Source organism: Ursus maritimus, unplaced genomic scaffold (assembly GCF_017311325.1).
Source record: "Ursus maritimus isolate PB19 unplaced genomic scaffold, ASM1731132v1 scaffold_17, whole genome shotgun sequence".
Classification (NCBI taxonomy): Eukaryota; Metazoa; Chordata; class Mammalia; order Carnivora; family Ursidae; genus Ursus; species Ursus maritimus.
The window spans coordinates 53,576,676-53,597,731 of record NW_024424119.1 but is presented as its reverse complement, the minus strand read 5'-3'; the positions used below and the strand labels follow the sequence as shown (position 1 = coordinate 53,597,731).

General features: G+C 59.0%; 1 protein-coding gene and 1 long non-coding RNA gene across 7 annotated transcripts in view; one reads left to right on the top strand and one right to left on the bottom strand.

Moving 5' to 3' along the window:
* The first annotated feature begins 4,298 nt into the window (after positions 1–4,298).
* Positions 4,299–11,310, top strand: LOC121103110. 5 transcript variants are annotated; one of them, XR_005835273.1, is made up of 4 exons: positions 4,299–4,445; positions 5,259–6,958; positions 8,572–9,433; positions 11,296–11,310. It is a non-coding gene; the product is annotated as an uncharacterized LOC121103110 (long non-coding RNA). The 5 variants fall into 5 exon arrangements; XR_005835274.1 differs by lacking the exon at positions 11,296–11,310 and adding an exon at positions 9,935–9,949; XR_005835272.1 differs by lacking the exon at positions 11,296–11,310 and adding an exon at positions 9,868–9,882.
* A 2,767-nt stretch (positions 11,311–14,077) lies between these two features.
* PTPA (protein phosphatase 2 phosphatase activator) overlaps positions 14,078–21,056 on the bottom strand; it is a 29,499-nt gene continuing 22,520 nt past the window's right edge. For both annotated transcript variants that reach the window (XM_040632046.1, XM_040632045.1), the window contains exons 9-10: positions 19,656–19,763; positions 14,078–15,597 (exon numbers count right to left, since the gene is read on the bottom strand). In XM_040632046.1, the coding sequence (XP_040487980.1) occupies positions 15,520–15,597; positions 19,656–19,763 (186 nt within the window). In that variant the 3' untranslated portion in view covers positions 14,078–15,519. The remainder of the gene's footprint in view (positions 15,598–19,655; positions 19,764–21,056) is intronic.

Below are 21,056 nucleotides of genomic sequence, written 5' to 3'. Positions count from 1 at the left end.
TTTGCCACTCAGGAAAGGAGAGGGGAGGCTGCAGGCCCCCAGGACAGGGGGCGGGGTTCTCCCAGCAGGCTCCACGGCAGGGGCAGTGACAAGGGCCACTGGGCTGGAGCTCATATGTGGCCCCTGCTGGTGCTCCCAGATACAACAGCAGAGGCTTTGTGGGGGAAGCCAGGGTGTTGAAGGGGTGCTGGCCAGCGGGATGGAGAGGGAGGGGCCATGCTCAGGTTATCGTGCCCACCTTTGTACCCCCTGCTTGTGCAGTCTGGGGACATCTGGGTTATGGGTAACATTATCTCTTCTCATGTGCAGGTCAGAAAGGCTGACGAGGAGCTCTAAAATACTAACAACTATTACTAGGCGGGGACTTTCCAGAAGACCTTTGCTTGATCATTCATACATTTCCATATTTTCCAAATTTTCTGCAATGAGCATGTATCACTTTTCTATTTAGAAGGAAAAAACACACACCACATTTTTCAGAGAAAAAACGTGACGTGACAGGTGCTGTAATCGATGTACAGCCTGCTACCGAGCAGAGAGGGGGAGCCGCTCTATTCAACCTGTCTGGGGCAGGCCTACCCCCTGAGAAACAGAATACACACCAAAAACCCTTGATTCACCAGAATTCAGCCTCCTGCGCTCTGTCTTTGTTAAAAGAAGCGTGAGACAAAACGACAGCTCGAGAACGTTGTTGAGGAGGCGTTCTAGAGGGAGCCTTGTTCGTTCTCACCTCTGACCCCTGGCCCAGCTCCGCCCAGTCCTACCCATCCATCATCACCGAATGATTTGCTCCGAGTTTCTAGATTACCTGGCAGGGTAGGGAAGTAAGAGGCAAATGCTCTTGGGAGATGTTTTCAGCAACTTAGGCTGAAACCAAAGAGCGAGTGGCAAAACTCGGCCCAAAGAGCACTGGATCAGGAGTCTGGAGGCAGAGGGGCAGGTTCCGGCTCAGCCACAGGCCTGCCTTGACACCTGGGCTGAGTCACGCTCCTAGCAGGCCCACATTCCCTCACCTGTTGAGACAGAGCAAGAGGAGAGAAGTCCCCAAAGTGGAAAAAGCAGCCATTGCTTCCAGCCTTCCGATGAGCTGAGGCTTTATGTCTAATCACAGTAAGAAAAATGCAGGCAGCAGTTAACAGATGCCACATCTACCTGTGAGCCTGGTCATCTGCCTCACTCACTCATTCAAGAAATCTGTGCACTCAGGGCACCTGGGTGGCATTGTCGGTTAAGCGTCCAACTCTTGGTTTCAGCTCAGGTCCTGATCTGCGGGTGGTGAGACCCAGCCCCACGTTGGGCTCCGGGCGAGGCGTGGAGTCTGCTTAAAATTCTCTCTCCCTCTCCCTCTCCCTCTGCCCCTCCTGCTCGTTCTCTCTCTCTCTCTCTCTCAAATAGATAAGTAAATCTTAAAAAAAAAAAAATGAAAGAAAAGAAAAGAAATCCATGCATTCCAATCATTCAAATATTTACCAAGCACCTCTAGGTGCCAGGCACCGTGCTTGGCACGAAGGATGCTGCCGTGAACGAGACAGACAAGGGCCCTGCCCTCAGGGAGCTTACATTCTAGCAGGGAGACCGACAAGGAGCAAAGGAACAAATAAACACTAAGTTATGTGCTACAGGAACATAAAAACAGGATTGGGGAGAAGGGGGTGGGGCCACTTCGGATCTGGTGGTCACACCAGGCGACGACGGCTCAGCTGAGACCTGGATGGCTCAGCTCTATTCGTCAGGATAGGACAGGCTCTGCTGTCATAACAAATTAATCCGCAAATCTCAGAAATGTAACACAACGGAGATGGAGTTCTTGACCACGCAACACCCAGCTGAACTGACAACCCTCCGCAGCTACCGTCCTCCGTGAGGTGATTCGGTGATTTGGAAGTAGGGTCCCGCGGTCAGGAAGGGACTCCTCTCACCTCTACTCACAGCCCGTTGGCCCCAATTAGTCCCGGGGCCTTGCCTACCTGCAAGGGGCCTAGCGGGGGCGGTGCTTTCAGGGGGCCTGGGAAGGAGAGGAAAAGCGTGGGTGGCAGGGTGCTAGAAATCTCTACCACCGCCGGCTAGACAAACAACAGTGGAGGAGAGCTCCAGACAGAAGCGGCAGCAAGGGCAAAGACCAAACACAGGGACTACTTGGGCGTGTCCGAGGACCGGGAAGATGGCTGGCGTGCCTGAGGCAGAGGGCAAGGGGGAGAGTGGCGAGAGACGGGACCGGAAGGGAAGGCAGGGACAGGAGGATGCACTTATGACCCACGGAGGAACCTCGAGCTGGGTCTGGCACACAGCAAGCACTCAAGAAAAGGTAGTGATTCCTGGTGTTCTAGAAACTTCTTTCCTTTCCCTAGGTCAGTGAGGGGAGGGTGTCGTGGCGGGGGGCAGGGGGAGGAGATAAGCCAGTACAACCACAGTCTGGGTCAGCTGCCCCAACCAGTTTCCCTGGTCATGCTGGGCAGGCTGGGTCTCCAGGCCAACTGGAGCTCTGTCCCCCTGCCTGATGGATCGAGCCCCATAGACACACCCATCCAAGGGACCCTTACAGCCAAGAGGGGGGGTGGGAGGGTCGTCCCAGAGCTGCACGAGGCGATGTGTGGCATCCTCTCCCCGGAAGTTGTAATATCAGACGAGCAAAGGCGGCCCAGCGCTGGTAAGGCCAAGCAACACAGGGCCCCCCCGGGACCACCGCCCCCCAGGGGTGCCTGCCCAAAGCCCAGCCTTGTGGTTCCAAGCCCAGCCTCCAGTGCCACACAGACCTGAATGCGAAGGGGGCTCCACCGCTTTCTAGGGAACAACAGGCTCTTCGCTTCCCTCTGCAGCCCTCCAGTCCCTTGTCTACAAAATGAGGACGTGCACGAGTGAGTGCTCACCTGAGCGCGGAGCCTTCCACGGCACCACACCTGGCATACAGCAGGTGCCCAATAAATGAGAGTTCTGATATCGTCACCAGTCCGCTCTGCCTAGAAAATAAATCTTCGCTGCAAAATACAGGACCATTTTTCTACTGACTCTCTCCTGTTGAACAAACCGATGACCAAAAAGGTGAGAAGATGCCCCTTCTTCCAGAGAGATCCAATCAAGCTCTTTTTACTCTGGGGCTGGGGAAGGAGGCCAGAGCAAGTGCCCTATGAACTTTGTTGAATTGTTTTTTTGGGGGTCTTTCCATAACTGGCACTCGTGTTTTCAAAAAGGTTAATCTCCAGGAAGGTGTCTGGGTGTCTTTAGGGCCTGGCTATGCCTGACAGTGAACATTTACTCAGTGTGTGTTTAACGATTTCATTCAGGACATAGGCTTGGAGATTGAATGAAGGGATGGACGGACGGATGGCTGATGGAATGGGCTGTTTGTCCATTCCAAGGAGTGGTTTAAAGGCGAAACGGTGGGGCGCCTGGGTGGCTCAGTTGGTTAAGTTAACACAACGGAGCTCAGGTCATGATCCCAGGGTCCTGGGATTGAGTCCCACAGTCAGGCTCCTTGCTCAGCCTGCTTCTCCCTCTCCCTCTGCCTCCTCCCTCCTCCCTCCTGCTTGCTCTCTCTCTCTCTGTCAAATAAATTTAAAAAATCTTAAAAAAAAAAAAAAAAGGCCAAACAGTTGGTGAGAGATTGCTTGCCTGCCTTCCCCTAGTCAGGCCCTTCTCACCCCCTTCCTTCTCGGTCTCTAACTCCTCCCCCTTCTTTCCTGAAGTTTCTTGAACATTCCCATGCACCCTTCCCACATTTATTCCCCCCACCCCCAGTTGCCATCCAGGGCACTGCACGCACGCGCACACACACACACACACACATACACACACACACACACACCCCAGGGTGAAACTTGAGGTTTTCCTTCAATGCTCACTTCACCCAGCCTGGGGAACGCTGGGAAGGCCGAGAAATAAAGCTCTTCTTTCCCCCCGGGAAAGAACTGGAGGTCTGAGACAGATAAATGACCTGGCTGAGAACAGAACAGGTCCACGTGGGGAGGCCAGTTCGATCTCTGACCCGCAGACATGCCAACTGGATGGACAGTCATAAAACTCCTTTAAGTCAAGAAAGGAATCCAGGTATCCGGATAGCCGGGCCGGGATCCTCCCCTCTGGGGGTCGTGCAGCCTTCAGGCCTCCGAAACTCAACTATGGCGGGCTTGAGCCGAGAAGGGACTAACCGGCTCGGGAACTGGGAAGTCCATGGGTGTTTAGCTGTGGGCACAGCTGGACCCAGAGGCTCACGTGATGTCACCAGGGCTTGCTCGCTGCCTCTTGGTGCTTCCTGTCTCTCCTCGGCCTCTCCTGAGGTTTGCTCTGAGGCGCGAGCAAGATGGCCACCGGCCAGGGCCAGCTTCACAGGCCTGGGACCAAGTACAGTCATCCGGGGCCTCACATTCAAAGGACCCCGTGCTTGGGGTTGAACGCTCTGCAGCTGCTGTCTTGAAATCCATAACCACTTATCTTTGAATCTGGGTTTGGTAAGTGAAGTCTGATGGGACAATGGAGCCAAGGACTAGGAGCTTCCAGCCATGGACTCGCCTGCCTCCTGCCTCCCTGGGACGGGTTCTCAGCTCCCCAGCCCTTCGCCCTGGCACCCCGGCCCTGCCTGGCCTCCCCCTCCTTGTGACCACTGCCACCTTCCACCCTGGGCCCAGGAACAGGGAGGGTTGGGGGAAGGGTATCACGGGCATGCCAGCAGCCATCATGGCCCTGGATTGACAGCACCACAGCGGGTCTGGCAGGCAGCCAGAGACCCTGTCTAGGCAGGGGCGAGCCTGTCACCTACCCTCATCCAGGGCCTGAGATCCCCGGATCGCCTCCGCTGTAGGTTGGGGGGGGGGGCTGGGGGAAGGGAAGGTGCCCGGTCAACTTCTCCAAGCCCCATCCCTAGACCAGGGCTAGAGACAATCTGGCGTTGGTGGGAGGGGTATTTCAGCAACTGTCAGGCCTGAGGGAACAAGGGAGCAGGCACTTGGGGCACCCACGGCAGGGGTGGAGCCTGGGAAGGTCTGCAGTAGCCCCAAGGCCAAAGGTACTCCCTCAGCCAGCTCTGGAGAGCTGAGGACCCCCTCCTCCTCCTCTAAGCTTCTGAGTGCTTTGTGTTTCTCTTTTCTGGCCCCCCGCGAGGCACCCTCCCGGACAAGCCACAAAATAAAAATTGTATAATTCGGGGGATTCTGCACAGGAATTAAAGGCTCTGACATTTGCATTGTAGAACTGGCATTGCACAATATAGAGGAAGGGTAAAATTCATGCTAATCATTTAAAAATTTTTATTTTTCTTTCCTTAGAATGACATTAAACAGCAAATAAAAAACACCATGACAAGTGGAGTGCGAGCCGGTAGAAGGAAGTAACAGCATTCTATGTACTCTTAACGGTACTTCTCCCTGCTTTTTGAGCAAGGGGCCCTGCATTTTCTTTTGGCACCGGGCCCCACAATGACGCAAGCTGGCCCGGCCACTAGCATCCCCAGGACAACACTGTCCCAGCTTAGCAACCCTGGCAGAAGGGGTATCTCCATGGGGTCCCAGAGCTCCTGCACTGGAGTTGGGGGAGGGACGACCTGGTACACGGGGCTCCATCCAGCACCTGGTGTCCAGCTTCTTCTAGGATAGCTCCAGAGACGGGGAGTCTTACCCATTTATTCACTCAGGTATTAGGTACCTGCCCACTGTGGGGCAGCCACTGTTCCAGACCCTGGAGATTTCAGTGGGGACCACAGTAAACCTGCTTCCTGCCCTCCAACCGAGCATACATTCTACTGAGAGAAGGGATGGTAACCAAGTAAGCAAATCAATAGATAATAAGTTCAGATCATGATAAGTGTCATACAGGCAACTAGAACAGAGGGCAGGATGGAGAACAGCTGGCCTGGGGGGAGGCTCGCTCAGCAGCAACTCAGAGAAAGCAGGGGGGGCCCCTTGGAGGTGGCGGCATCTGAGCTGAGCCCTGAACAACCAGACAGAGCCACTGCTCACCACGAGACCTAAGCGTCCTAAGCAGAGGAACAGCAGGTACAAAGGTCCTGAGGCAGGAATGAGCTTGGTATCTGAGAGGGCAGGGGAGAGAACAGTGTGACTGGAGGGCAGGAAGCGGGGGAGAGTACGAGGGAGCGGAGGAGTCAGATCACGTGGTGGACGGTTGCACGCCAGCAGTGAGAAGCCACCTGAGGACTACGGTGGGACTTACCTTCTAGCAGCTCAGGGGGAACCGGGGTTTGGAGGGCCGAGTGGAGTCAGGAGACCAGAGAGGAGGCTGCCACACTGGTCCAGTAAGAGCTGACGGTGGCTGAGATCGAGGCAGCCACAGTGCAGGTAAGGGAGAAGTGGACAGATTAGGGTGACACTTCGGAGAGGGACCTGGTAGGACCTGTGTGCGGGTTGAATTTGGGGGAAGGAGGAGAGGCTCAGGTGTAGATTTGGGGCCTGATGAAGGCTGTCCACTGAGATGGGCTGCCCGGACTTGGAGGACCACCAGGAGCCCACTGGCCAATAAGCAATTCCCACTAAGGCAGAGAAGTCTTCCTCTTGCCCAGCTGGAAGTGCCTCGTCGTGCTGATGACGGAGGAGCCACGGCAGACAAACCGTTTCCATCCTGACTCACGGGGTGAGCCGGAGACCTTGCGCCATCTCCCCTCCCCGCCCCCCTCCCCGTTTCCTCTTCCTACAACGGGAAAGTGATGCCACCTTCTCCGCTCACCACGGGGACCCCACGAGGGCACAGGGGCAGCACGTCTGGCAGGCTGACACGTGGCTTCCAGCCAGAACTGTCGCAATGGTCCTTGCGACCCTGCCTCTTCCTTGTGTTTGTGTGACTGGCCCTGCCTCCCAGAGAGACGTGCGGCTCTGGAAGTAGGTGCCTCTCAGACACGGCCAGGGTCCAGGGCCCGTCCTGGAGAGACTGGCTCTGCCGCAGGCGGAGAGGGAGGGCTCTCGGGCCACCCGAGTGGAGATGGCGCGAGGCAGCCAGGGCCACCCTGAGGTTTCAGGTAAGGCCCCGGAGTGTGTGCTACAACAGGACAGAGACCAGCACCTCCCCATCCAGCCAGTGACTTCACCCACCAGGGCCTCAGTGTCCGCCTCTGTGAAATGGGGACAGAGTTGGCCCATAGTGAGGATGAAGGGAGACATGCTTTTAAGCACTTCACCCGGGGCCAGACACACAGGCTGGGCTTAGGAACCACCAGCTCTAAGGCCTCCTGGGGACACCCCCCAGGTCAGGCTACAGGCAGCTTCTGGGGCCGAGGACAGCAGTGGCAGATGAGGACGGGGGGCCAGGAACGTGCATGGAGGACTCACCAGGCCGGTGTGGTCCAGGCTGGAGCTTGGGCCCGGGGTCAGCAGGCAGCACGGGGATGAGCCCTCCGGCTACAGCTCACAGCCTTCCCAGGGGTTCTCGCGGCTTGGGGTCCTCGTCCCACCCACAAGGAAGCCTCCCCTACCCTGTCCTCTTCAGGCCCATTGTTCCCTAAAGGCTCTCATGTGTCGTCCTAAAACCTCCATGAAGGACAGAAGGCCATCACTGAGCTCAGCAGTGAGGATGTCTGTGTTGGGGCCCAACAGCCTCGGTGGGCATCCTTCTTACCAAGGCTGTCCTTACCCCTCTGTGTCTCCATCCACACCCACCCGTGGTGGCTGGGGAAGATTACATGAGATAATGCAAAAAGAGAGAGAGAGAGAGAGAGAGAGAATGCAGGCAAAGCCTTGCATGAGTGTTTCCCCTTCAAAGCATCATGCAGTCACCCCCGTAAGACCATGTTTATTTGTCCCCCATTAACACCTAAGGAAACTGAGGCTCAGACAGGCTAAGCAACTGGCTCAAGGTCACACAGCGGGAAGTAGAGCCCACACACACTTCAACCCCACCCCTTGCTGAGGTGAGGGGGCAGACTCTAGAAGGGTCTGCCCAGAGAGCAGACCAACCCCAAAGTCCCCATGTGGAGGTCTGAGCTGTCTGGTCCCACTGAGGCTGGACTCCGGTTATCTGGGGCTGGGGCAGCGGCACGCTGCCTGCCTTTTCCGTGTCCCTTTGGAACAGCCTCCCCCTAGTCCCAAGCAAATCAGGAGGGAAAAGGGGTTTGTCCACGCCCGTATCTAGAGCTCAGCAAAGGTCCAGCTGGAGAGGGTGCTGAGTGTCCCGGAGTGGTGGTGGTGGCCAGAGGGGAGAGCCCTGGGACCCAAACCCGGGGCCCGGCTGGCTGCCGGGTGAGAGGGATGGCCCGCCCGCTTCTCTCTGCTCGTGGAACGCCGACTTCATGCCACGCACTGTGGACACGATCTCAGTGCCACGGTTCTGGGCTGCCATCCACACGCGCACACGACAGAAATGAGAGACTTGGAGAGGTGAAGACCCTGGTCCCAGGTCACGCAGATTTGCCCAAGTCCTGAGGCCTATCTACCACTGTGTTCCCTAAAGAGCTCGTCCTGTCCCGTACGTCTGGGGTGCTGGGCGCAGCGCCCTCGGTACCCCCTGCTCAGAGGGGGGTGGCAGATGAAGCTGGGGCTCCAGGCTGTGCCCCTTGGCTGAGAAGGGAAACCACCTGCCGCGGTATCGCAAGCATGAGGAAAATGGAACCACCCTTCCCTTGGTTTATCACCACAGCCACCCCTGTTCCAGGCCGTGGGCAGGAGAAAGTGCACCGCAACTCTGGGGTTGAATTCTGGACCCAATCCACGTGCGCTGGGGTCCTGAGAGCGGGGGCTGGCTCCCAGGGGTCACCACCAGCCCGGGCAGGATGCAGATGCCCAGACGCCCACCAGGGAACACGGCAGCCTTCCCTTGCTGAGTCCAGCCTGCTGGAGTCCTCATCGTCGGTCCTCAGTCCTCCAGTAGCTCTCCTCCTCCAGGAAGCCTGTCCACATATCCGAGTAGGGCTTCTCCTCCCTTCTCTCCCTCCTGCCTCCCCGCCCAAGGTACACCAGACTCGGCGCTCTTTAGGGGAAAACCTTTTTTATCAGTTTTTTTTTTCTTATTACAAAATAACATGTGGACATTGTAGAAAGATTTAAAAATCAACTACGAAAACCAACAGGCAAAGTTAAAGCTTACCCACAATTACTTTCTTTCTTTTGTAGTTCACTATCGTTTAACATTTTCATAACTGTTTTGGGGAGGAAGCAGGACAAGCAACAAGGATTTCCCAAAAACCCTCCCATACCCACCACCCGGAGATAAGCCCATTACAACCTGAGAAACAGCCTCCCGGCCCTTTCTCCATGTAGACGGACAGAGCGACAGATGGATCAAATACGTAGGTTTTTGCTGTTTTACGAAAAGGAGATCTACTTTCCCCGCAGTCCTCGGAGCGGTTTTACCTGCTCAGTAACAAGCGAGTCCTAAGCGTCTTTCCAGAAGAATAAATGGGTGAGCGCATCCTCTGACGGCTCATTGTGCAACTGTTCCGTCCTGCTTCTAATACTCCCCAACTGTTGGACACACGGGGCACTGGGAACGCTTCATTAGGGTAAGTCGCGCTAAAATGTGCTCCGGGAGGCAGGGCCCGTCTGTCCCGTCACCGTAGCCCCCTGGCACCCGGCGCAGGGCTGGGAGCAGGAAAGGCTCCGGCGATGTTGGCCGAGTGAGCGAGGCAACGCCGGCCGCAGGGAGCAGCCTGGCAGCTCAGCCTGGACCGGGGCCTCCCCAGCCCCACGAGGACTCCGGGGCCTCAGCTGCGGAGGCCTTCAGGTTCCCCAGGGCTCTCCTCTCTCCCATTTTTCTCGGCCACTCGAGCCACCCCCTCACTTCTCCCCAGCCCACCACACTCCCGTCTCGGCCCCGTGCCCTCCACACAGCTCCGAGGTCCCCACACACCCCAGCCTCAGTGCTGGCTGTGCGGCCTCCCTGCTGGGCTCTTCCGGGGGACGTGGCCCACTTCTGCACCCCACCGCACCTCCACAGGGAAGGCCCTGACTCATCACACCATTCAGAGCTGCCCCGAGTCCTGCAGCGTGCGGCCCTCTCCTAGGGTGGCTGGAGACAGGACGGACACGCAAGGAGCAGCAATGGTGGGTGCTGAGTGTAGGCGGAGGGCCTCACCCCAACCAAGGAACCCCAAGTAAAGAGAAGCTGTGTCTGCGAACAGTCCCTCACCGTGCCCCGTCTTCCAGTTCAGCGGCCGTGCCTCCAACGTCCCCCACTAAATGTCCTGGGGTGCTGCTGCCATACATGTCGCCCCCATAGCCAGGGTGTGCTGAGTGCTGGGACAGGCGGGTGGCCACGGGAGGTCTGGGGGCCAGGGGAGGACTCTCAGAGGAAGCGAGGCCTCAGCTGAGCTCTGAAGGATGACCAGGGGTTCCCAGTGGGCAGGGGGCCAGACGCTACGATTGGGTGGCCCAGGGAATCTGAGGAATGGAATGGAGGCCAGTGCAGCTGGGACCCAGAGCGCAGGGAAGGAGGGGAGCTGGAGCACAGGCAGAGCCCGGCAACAAGGATGCCTGGCGGTCCCTGCAGCCCAGGTTCCCCCGCTCCCCCGGGACTTGGGTCCCAGCAGCCCTGCCCGCCTCACCATCAGCCAGGCCCAAACGTCCACCCCACAGAGCTCCCCAAACGGAGCAGCCACTGCTGAGCACAGCCACCCCTACCCCAGGCACAGAGGGGCAGTCCCCAGGGTCGCTGACAACTCACCCCTTCCCTCGGCACCAAATCCTACCTGAACCTCCCCCTGCCCAGCCCACGGCTCTGTCTCCGCCCTGCACAGAGCCTTCAACATGTCTTTCCTGGGCCAAGTCCCAGCCCCATCGCTGGCACCCAGCTTCTGACCCAGACAGCTGTCAGAGTGTCCTAAAACCCAGTCTGGGAGTCGCTTGCTCTCTTTCTCACGCGCGCGCGTACACACACACACACACACACACACACACACAGAGCACCCATTAAACATCTTTGCTGCTCACTAATATGACGTCTCCTGGTGCCTACCGTGTGCCAGTCTGAGCGGCACTGGGATGCAGCACCAAGCAGGTCCCTGTCTTCCTGTGGCCCATCTACTGGCGGACAAGACAGACACGAAGCACGTGCATTTTGCGGATAACTCGGCGCCGTGTGTCGTGTCAAGGGGATGTGTAGTGTCATGGGAGCCTCTTACAGAGGGGGCTCAGAGCCCTCTGCAGACGAGCCCCCATCTGCTTTCCCAGCTCTGCCTCCCGTGACCCACACCCCCACACCTCTGCTCACAACAGGCCCCCACCAGAATGCCCTCTGTCTCTGCCCATCATTCCAGGCCCCACTCAAATGCCACCTCCTCCCCAGAGCCTTCCCCGAGCTCCCCCCGGCGTCGATCAACCCACTTCCCCCACAGCTGGTCCAAGATCCCTCTGTTTCCCCCACTAGGTTGGAAATTTCTTTTCTTTTTTTTGGATTTTTTAAAGTCATCTCTACACACAACGTGGGGCTCGAACTCACAATCCAGAGATCAAGAGTCACGTGCTCCACAGCCTGAGCCAGCCGGGCGCCTCACGTTAGAAGTCTCTCAAACGCAGGATTCTCACCGTTTTCATCGCCACATACCTGCAAATGCCGTGTACATAGCCTGTGCTTACTGCTTGTTAGACTCAAGAACATGTCGCCCAACTTGGGGGCAGGTCTCAGGCGCGCCCAGCCCTCCCCTTTGTTGGCCTTGCAACCCCAGTCCTGCCAAGAGTTCTGCTAGGAAGGGGCCTCTGGCACCCACCCCCACGCACCCCTGTGAACACAGCCTCGGGCCCCATGAGCCAGGAGCACAGGTGCAGAGCTCCACTTGTTCTCTGGGGCCTCTCTGGCCCGACGCTCCCCCCTCCAGTGCTGGGAACCAGCCCCACACTCAGCTTGCCTTAGAGCCCAGGGACCCCCAGGGAGTGACAGCAACTCAGCCACCCTCCACCGAGAGCGGCGGGGCCCGAGGTGCGAGTGCCCGCCCGTCCCATCAGCCGGGTCCTGAGCCAGCTTGCCAGCCTGCACTGAAGCCTTTACTCGTGGGCTCAGTGTCCAACTGTCCCCTGCACACCCCCATCTCCTGCCCACCCCACCCCACAGGCAGTTGGTGGCAGAAGGCAATCCAGAACTAGGCAGGAGGCACAAGTCGGTGCGAGGGTCCGCCTTCCCTCCGCTAAGAAGGGACAAGCAGCCTGGCACCCTTTCAAGGCCTCGCTGCCGTCAGCCTCCCCTCCTCAGCACACAATGGACAGAGCCTGCAAACCGGCCTGATCAGCAGCCCCTTTGAGCCTTCCTGGACCTCGAGCCCCCCACCCACTCCGCCCACCTCTGCTACCTTTATAGCAGAGCTCTGTAAGAGGGAAGTGAGCGGTTGTGGCCAGGGAACTCACCTCTGCGCTTCTGTGAGCCCCTCGTGGGGCCTCATGAGGACGCAGGAAGCATGTGCACCTCCACGTCGATTCCCATCCCCTCCCCAGCCCTCTGCCACCCTGCCACCCATCCCACTGAAGCAGCCCTGAGCAAGGCACAAACACCCAGGACCCATTCCGTCCTCGTAGCCACAGGCCCAGGGCTCTGACCTCAGGGTGTTCCAGCCCCCCTCCCCTGCTGGTCTGCCCAGAACCGGGCAGCCCTCTTCTTGCCTTCATCCCCACTCCTGCCTTGGTGACCCCGGGGACCTGTCACTTGCTGACCACTCCCTAGTCTAGCAGCCCAGCCCCACTCCTGGCTCGAGATCGGCAGACCCGGATGCCTACTCCACGCCTTCTCTTACAAGCTAACAGGCACCCCCCGGGGCCCCCAACAGCAAATCCCTCTCTGCACGACTGCCCCACCTCAGTAAAGGGCTTCACTTGAGCCGCACAAGCCAAGAATCGGGGCTGCCCTGAGCTTCCCTCTTCCTGTTGGCGGTAGCTCCTCTCGCCACTTCCACACTGGCCCCTGACCCAGGCCACCATCCTCATGCCCCCCAGCGTCCACTTCTCCTCTTGACCCACATACTCCAGGCCCTTCTCACGAGCCAGACCCTCCAGCAGCTCCCAGATGACCCTCGGAGACTAAATCGCCAACCTGTCAGTAAGGGCCTGTGAGGACCCTGCCCACCCGACCCCCCTGCGGTGCTGGGCTCCCAGCTGCTCCCCCTGCCCCCAGCCTGCGGCTCTCTCCACGACTCACGGTCCTCCGAGGGGTCTTTCCCAACCGTGTCGTTCAAGCCAACCCCGCCCGCCGCGCTCTCAACGAATTGCTGGTATTTCCTTCATAATACCCACCACCACCTAACATCCTGGTATTTGGGGGGCTGACCACTGTCATCCCCAAGAGAATAGGGAATACGCAGCCTACTAACCACCTGTGAAATGACTGAGTCCTCACAATCCATGGCCGAAGTAGCTTTATGCCTGCTTTCCAGATGAGGAAGCCAGGCTCAGTAATGACATCAACCCTGAGGGTCCCCCAGCTGGTAAGCAGCGTCGCGGGCCTTAGGTTGGCTCGGGTGGGCCTGACTTGAGGCAGGGCTCCTGGCCCCCAGGCTGTCCTGGGCAAGGCCTCCGAGGCTGGCAGAAGGGCCGAGGGCTCATCCTCTGAGACTGATCTGCAGACACAAGCCCACGAACAGGTGTGTCCAAGAAGCCTCAGGTACGGCGGCCCCCCGACTCCCCAACTCCAGCACAACAGGAAGAGAAGGGGTGGGGGGAGGACGATATAGAAGGTGCACCCCTAAAAGCCACAGGTACATGGCTTGCAGCAAAGTCCAGTCCAAAGGCTCCCCCGTCAAGCCTGGAGTCCAGACAGGCTGCCTTCACCTAGGAAAGCTGTGGTGACCATAGGCATTTGCTCTGTGCCAGGCCCTGGGCTGAGGTCCTCACATCTTCCACTCACTCCTGGCCGTCACCCTGTGATGGTCCCCATTTTGCAGATGAGGAAGCCGAGACTCAGAGAGATTCGGTAACTTACCCAAGACCTTCCCGCTGGGGGTGGGGACAGCCACGACCCGCCAGAGCGTGCTTGGGCAACCGCCGCACGTTCACTGGCTTCCCGGGGAAGGCTCAGCCCAGACGCCCACTGAGCCGGCCCCAGCCCCAGATGAAGGGGACCTGATGGGGAGATGATGGCCCCAGGGAAGGGGACCTGATGGGGAGACAAAGAGGCACGTGGAGAAGGAATAAACACGTGGCATGAAAAGACACACCTCACACAGGTGACAGGTGCAAAACAGAGGCTTTAATCCAAACAGCAATGAAGGCGCATGGGGCTAGGGGGGGCACAAAGGGGGCAGGGCAAGAGGAGTCAGGAAGGCGGTGGTCTGGACCCTGGGAGGGAGGCCAGCACGGGGCCTCTCCTAGGAAAATGATTTCCGTGACTCTAGTGGTTCCTGTCCTGGCCTCTGCCCAGGCCATCGGGCCAGATGTGAGGGTCAAGCCCCTGAATTGTGCTTCTTGGGAGCTCCCCCTTCCCAAAGGGGATGTGGACCCAGATAGAGGGCAGGGGTAATGGAGAAGGACAGGCCTGGGCTTGGGCCAGGGAGAGCCCGCAAGAGGCTGGCCCAAGAGCAGTCCTAGAAGAAAACTCAGGACCTGGCATGCCAGCAACCCCTCATCCAGCCCAGCCCCTGCCATCCCTCAGGGCCAAAGCCTAGGCTTGGAGGGGCCATGGCTGCCTCATCCTGGAGAGCCAGTGGGTGAGTTCAGAGAGAGGGGAGGACAAGGGGGCTGCTGAGTGCTCCAGTGGCCCCTGACCCACTGCCCTGAAGGGCAGGGAAACAGGGCCAAAGGGCCCTGGAAAAGCAAGCAGCAGGGAGGAGGGAGCAGAACCTAAGATTCAGGAGGAATCCAGGTTCCCCACAACCACAGTGGGCTCCAGCCCCTCCCTGTGTCTCTGCCACCCCCTCCCAGCCTGAGAAACTTTGGAAGGGCAGGCCTCACCCAATCAGCCAGTGAGCAAGCCCTGCACCCAGGGCCTACTCAAAGAGCAGCTTCCAGAGGCCACCCTTGTAGAGAGCAATGGGAGTGGCAATGGCCAGGAAACCCAACAGAGCCAAAGGCCAAAGAACAGAGAAGCCAGGATGAGGCACTGGACACAGGCGCCAACAGACCCAGGGGGTAGCCACGAAAAGAAGCTGGGAGGGTCATGGGCCAGAACAGCCAATGCTTCTCGGTCCCCAACCTCACCCCAGGCTGGCCGTCAGCCTCAGCCTCCAGCCTTCAGAACCCCCCAACTCCCACCCAAACATGGCTTAGGAAACCGACCCACCCCATGGGGAGCAACTGCTCCAAGCCCTAAAAAGGCAACAGGACCTAGGAAAGGAAAGCAATGGAAACCGCAAACCCCTCCCCCTCCCAGTGGTGCAGACCAGCCCAGGTCTCGACCGGGACTGGACAGGAGGGAAAGGAGGAGAGGAAGGCCAAGCGCAGGACTGGGGCCCAAGCACAGCCTCCCGCCATGGGGAAATGGGCCCCACTTTGGTCACTTCTCCCTTCACTTTGGGTCCCTCAGCCTTATGCCCTGAACCTCCCTCAACCCCACGCTCACCACCCACCGCAGCAGACAGCCTCTCAGCAAACAGAAAGAACAGAGGGAGGGGTCAGGGAGTGACCGGAGCTGGGGCAGGGGAGGGCAGGCACAGGAGCTCTGGCGGCTCAGCCCCTAGCATGAGGTGACCGGATGGATGGGCAGCAAGCTCCCGAACTTGAAGTGCTGGATCACAGGAAACTTCTCCAGGCACTGCGAAGGGGAGGGGGAAGAACAGAGGTGAGGACGGCACTGCGCCCCCGTCAAGACGCACTCGGCCTCTCGGGCCTCCAAGGGACCCCTGGACAACTCTGGAGCTTCAGACCAGCATGGTTCCCAGACAGCGTCCAGCCAGGGCCCAGGAAGGGGGCCATCATGGGGGAGCTCCCAGGCCTTCAGGGAAAGGCAAGGCTTCCTACCTGTTTCTGACCACCCGCTCCCATCCAAAGACCCCGACTCCACGACAGTCAGACCCACCAAATAATAAGTGAGGGAGAGGGAGAGAGGAAGGGAAAGGGAAGGCAGCCCAACATCACGGGGCGGGGACATTGGGGGAGGGCAGGGAGCTGGGGACCAGACATGAAAAGAACCCTCCAGACCACAGGGGAGCCCCTAGCCCAGGCCCTGGTCCTGGAGAAGAGGGTGGGGACATTTGGACACAAGCTTAAGAAGGGTCCAAGACGCATTTTTCTGCAATCTTCAGTTCTCTGGACTGAGAAAGGCACTCTGGCCCTTCATAGTGAGACAGTAAGAGACAGTTAACGTCCCCCGACTCCCAGGGCAATTCCCAGCAGCCTTGTGCGTGAGGCAGACACGAACACTGAACAGGGGTATGGCCCTACTCCTTGAACCCAGCCCAGCCAGGGCCTCAGCCCAGGGCTCTGGTAGAGATGGGGAGATTGGCAAGGCCTACCACAGAAGCTGGCCTGGCCCACAGGCAGCCAGGCCCCAGCCCACACACCTCTGCCCTCTGACCCAGGCACTGCTTAGCACTACACGGGACCAGAAAAGGCAAGGGGGCCCCAGCTCCCAGCCTCCCCACACCAGTTCTGCTGTGCCTAACACAGGCCCTGGTCACTGGCTAGCTCAGCTCCGGGCAAGTGAGGATCCACCTTCTCTCATACCTTTGACCACAGAAAACCACCAGGATGGCTGGGTTGGAACATGACTTACAGCTCCAGATAGGGCAAGTCCTGCTCTGTGACTGGTCTTAATCTCCTCCTAACTTAGGGGGACAAAGGTGAGCCACGACCGGCCCAGGTCCCCTCACCTCAACAACCAGACGTGAAATGAGGTCTGGACCAGCTTTGTGTATGTCAGGTGGGGGACGGTCAAGGCCTAAAGGGGGCCCAGGAGGTGAGCAGGAGAAGGAAAATCTTTCTGTGTCGTGGAAGAAGGATGGAGAACTAAGCTCAGCTGGGAGCTAAGCTCAGTGTGGGAGCAGAGCTCCAGGCCACAGCCAGGCTGCTGGGCCTAAAGAAGAGAAAGTGGGGAGCAGGCGGGGGGGTGGGGGGGGGACACAGCAGCAGCTCCAGGCCAGAGGCACAGGCAGCTGCCATTGTGCTTATGTCATCAAGGAAGTGGTGGGAGTTTGTAAAAGGGGGCCCCCAGGGCCCTGGAATTCCAGAAAGGGTCAAAGGTCAACCAGCTTCTAGCTCTCATTCAAGAGGAGCTGCAAAGGCCAGAGGCTTAGCAGGAGGGGGGGGGCAATTCTCTGCACTCTGCCTTCAGGGACCCAGAACAAGCTTCCCCAGGGCCCCGGGACAGGATAGGGGCTGGGCTAAAAGGCAAGGGGCTACTAGGGGCAAAGGAAGGCTAAGGCTTTAGGACCACAGCAGAAGGGAGCCTCCGGTCAGGCCTCTCCCAGCTAGCGGTGCCCGGGGCCCCACCGTGGACTGGAAGAGCAGCTCAGCCCAACCCGCACAGACCTTTCGGCTGGAGGCCCAGAGCTGGAAGCCCTTCCGGGTCCCGGTGTTTCAAGGGGGAGAAGGGGTTCTCCAGGCCCTGACAAGTGACAGCCCTCGGGAAAGACAGGCCCTGCCACCCACAAGGGCGCTGAACACATTTGGTTCCCCACTTCAGAGGGGTTAGGGGCAGAGCATGGATGCACACAGTGGGTCCCAAATCCTGAGGCCACCTAATGCCAGGCCTGGCCAGGCGTCCGTGGCAGCTCAGGGGACCAACTCCCCTCCAAGAGCCAACTCTGACTGTTGACCATGGCCTTGCTAACCCTGTTCCGCACTTCAAGACTGGTGGGCCTCGCGGGTCCTCCCCACGGACTGAGAACTGACCTGAAAACCCAAGTCCCTTTCCTTGGACCTCTGGGAAGGGAGCAGGCGATCCCACAGGCTCTCGGAGACCAGAAGACCAAGGGCTACCTGCTAGCAACTTATAAACGAGCGCCAAACATCACAGAGAGGCGGTGCCCCGAAGCCCCCAGTCAGTGGGCTCCAGCGCTGTCCTACAGGGAAGTCTGGCCACCACACAGCCCCCCGCAAGGCTGTCAGCTCACACCGCGCCTGCGCACATCCAGAGCTGGCGTTTCCCCTGTGTTCGGGAAGGGTGCTCTGTGATCCACTGGCGTTCCCTCGGTCTGGGCCTGAGCTGCACGGGCCGTCCTCCCGCACCCGCAGAAATCCCACAGCTGTTACCCCTGTTCTGTTTTGTTCCTGCGGTTGCACCACCATTTGGAATCTTAGCTCGCTCCTCCCTCATCCCCGGCAGCCTGGAGCTCCTCCTCTGGAAGGGGCAGGTGGGGGAAGGGGGCAGGGGCTCCTGCTCTGCCCTGAGGGCCATGCCCCCCACCCTCCACCCCAACCCCAAGGTAAGTTTAGAGTCACTCAAGTAAGAGCCATGCAGGAAGGACAGCACTTCAGACCCCAAGCAGGAAAGGCACGGGAGTCCTGCCTGTGCGTCCTGCCTGTGGCGTCCGGGAGCGGGGGTGGGAGCGGGGGTGGGAGGCCGGAGGGGCCGTGCACTCCTCCCATGCTGCACACAGCCCCCTGCAGTGCGGAGGGCTCAGCAGGGGGGATGAGTTCCCCATTGGCACCCACTGTGAGTCTGGCGGGGCAGGGGGCCGGGTGTCAGGAACAACAGGACACCCAGAGGGCGGTGACCCCGGTGCGCTCCAGACAGGGGACAGCGGGACTGGAGGGCCCAGTGGGCTAGCCCGGAAGGCGCCTGCGCAGCCCCAGCAAATGCGCCTCTCAGATTAGAGAGGTATGTGGGTTGGAACCTAAACACAGGATGTGAAGTCCAGAGGAAGGGGACCAGAGGGGGAGGGGGCGGAAGGGAGAGAGAGGGCCAGGCCCGGTCAGTTCCAGCGCCATTAACCCCTTCAGGGCCATGCAGAGGGAACAGGGCCAACTGAAAGCATCTGTACTACCCAACCACATCCAAGCCTCTAATACCCTCTCCTCCCTGCACCCCTGCACCCCTGCCCCCGCTATCGGGCTCTGAATAAGCTTTGAGTGTAACGAAGTAGACCCAGAGAACCAACCTCCCTCCCTCCGTGGGAGAGGGATGGCCAAGGGTCAAGAGATGGGCACCCACAGGACAACGTCGAAGACCACCAGCCTGAGGGCAAAAAGAGGGGACTTTGGAGACTCGTTACTCTAGGTGAGGGACTTCACATCCAGGCCCGTCCCTGGCCAAGGTCACGCAGCTCTGGCATTGGTGTGCACAGATGTGAAAGGAGCTAGCGGAAGGGACAGAATGGAAAGAAAATGTCTCCTCCCTACTTGCAAGGGAAAAAAAAGCCACCTCCTTGGTGGGGAAAAGGTGCCAAAGAGGAAAGAGGGCAGAGGACACCCTCAAGAGCTGGGCAGCTAACTCCCAGCAGGGGGAGCTCAGGGAAACCACCTCCTCGCCCCGCCTCTCCCATCAGAGAGCAGGAAGACCACCTGAAGTGATTGCTAGAAATGTCAGCTCTGGGCCTTCCCAGAGACCTCCCACCTGCCCAGGGATCAGACCCACCAAAGTCTGAGAAACACCAATTTTGATGGTGCCTGCAAAGCCTGTCCACTTTCGTGCCCCCATGGGAGAGCGAGCTGTGAAGGGCCTCTGGCCATCTGACGGAGCCCTGAGCAGCACGGCCTCGACTCAGTCACAGGCCAGAGCCGGGCCTCAGCCTAGTGATTCTCTGACTGCCCATCCCACAGATAGAGACTCTGAGGCCTGCCGCATCAGACGGGCTGGACCAAGCTCAGAGCAAAGCAGCAGATGGGGGGGCGGCAGCCCCAGGACCAGGAGCACCGGCCAGCCCTTCTCACCTCGGCCTTGTACATGCGGATCAGGCCCTGGTTCACTTTGGACCAGGAGGGCACGGCACTGATGTTCCACAGCTGGTTGGAGTGCTCTGCGAAGGGGCCTGTCTTCATCTGGAAAAGAGAATCCACAGCTGGAGAAGCAGGGCGCCTGGGAGCTCATCCCCCGGATCCCCACAGCAAGGTCGCACACATCCATGTGCACACGTGTGCACGCACACACAAGCACGTACAAACATGCGCGCACACTAAAGCACAGACATGCGTGCATATGTATACACATATACACACGCACACGTGCACATGTGTGCTTGAGGACTTGACTGCATCATCGGGGGGGGTACACACACACACACACACACACACAGAGGCACACATAAGTACCAGAGACGGTCTCTCTTGGTCTACAAGACCCACTGGGAAAATATAACCCCCAGAGTCATCCTCTTTCTTCCACAACCAAAAAAAGAGGGCCCGATTCCCACCACCCACCATATTCAGCAGCCTCAGAAAAATTAAATCTCAACCCAAGCCCCGGCTGGGACTCCGAGCAATTGCCCCCCAGCCACAGAGCACCCCACCAGGCCAGGGACCCACTCCCATTCAGACAAACAGTGGCAGCAGCCTCCCCGGCCCTCCCCAGCCCCACACACGGGGTGGGCTCTACCACCAGGTACTCAGGCTGCACCTGCCACAGGCAGAGCTGCAAGAGCCAGGGGAGGGGTGGGTTTGGGGGAAGCGCAGGGTGGGGAAGACCAAACCAGGCATCCAACTGCCCTCTGCATGGCAGGCAAAAGGGAGGGAGGAAAAGAGAGGCAGACGTGAGCCGGGGGGGCCTGCAGCAGATTCGGCAGGAAGGTCTGTTTAGAAAGCCAGCCCGACCCGGCTGGGAGGGAAGGAAAGGATGGCATCCACAGCAGCAAGGGACAGGCAGGAGCAGGGACAGCTCCACTCCTGTCCCTCCTCTTGCCGAGAGTCTGACCCTCCAGGAGGGAGAGAGACTCTGCAGCAAGCCCAGTGAAGTTCCCATGACAAGAGAAACCACAGCACTGAGACAAGGAGCCTTGTGCGCCTGCGTGCACCCCTCCACACAAGGCCCGCACATCTGCAGCTAGCAGGCACTTCAATCCCCCTCAACACTGCCCCCCCCCCAGCTTATAAACAGCACTGATGCTGGCTGGGGGAATGGGGTTCAGCACCCTGAGCCCCAGGCTTCAGAAGAAAGAGTCTGAAAAGCAAAGAGGCTGAGCTGGCAAGGAAGCAGAGACTTGGACCCTGAGTGGGTGGAAGGTTCCAGAAGAGGCTGTGAGTGGAGGCGGGGCTGGGGGAGAGCTGTTCCAGGGAGAAAGAATGGGCTCAAAGCTCTCTCTCCATATTGGGCATAAGAATAAGGGCCCAGGAACTCAT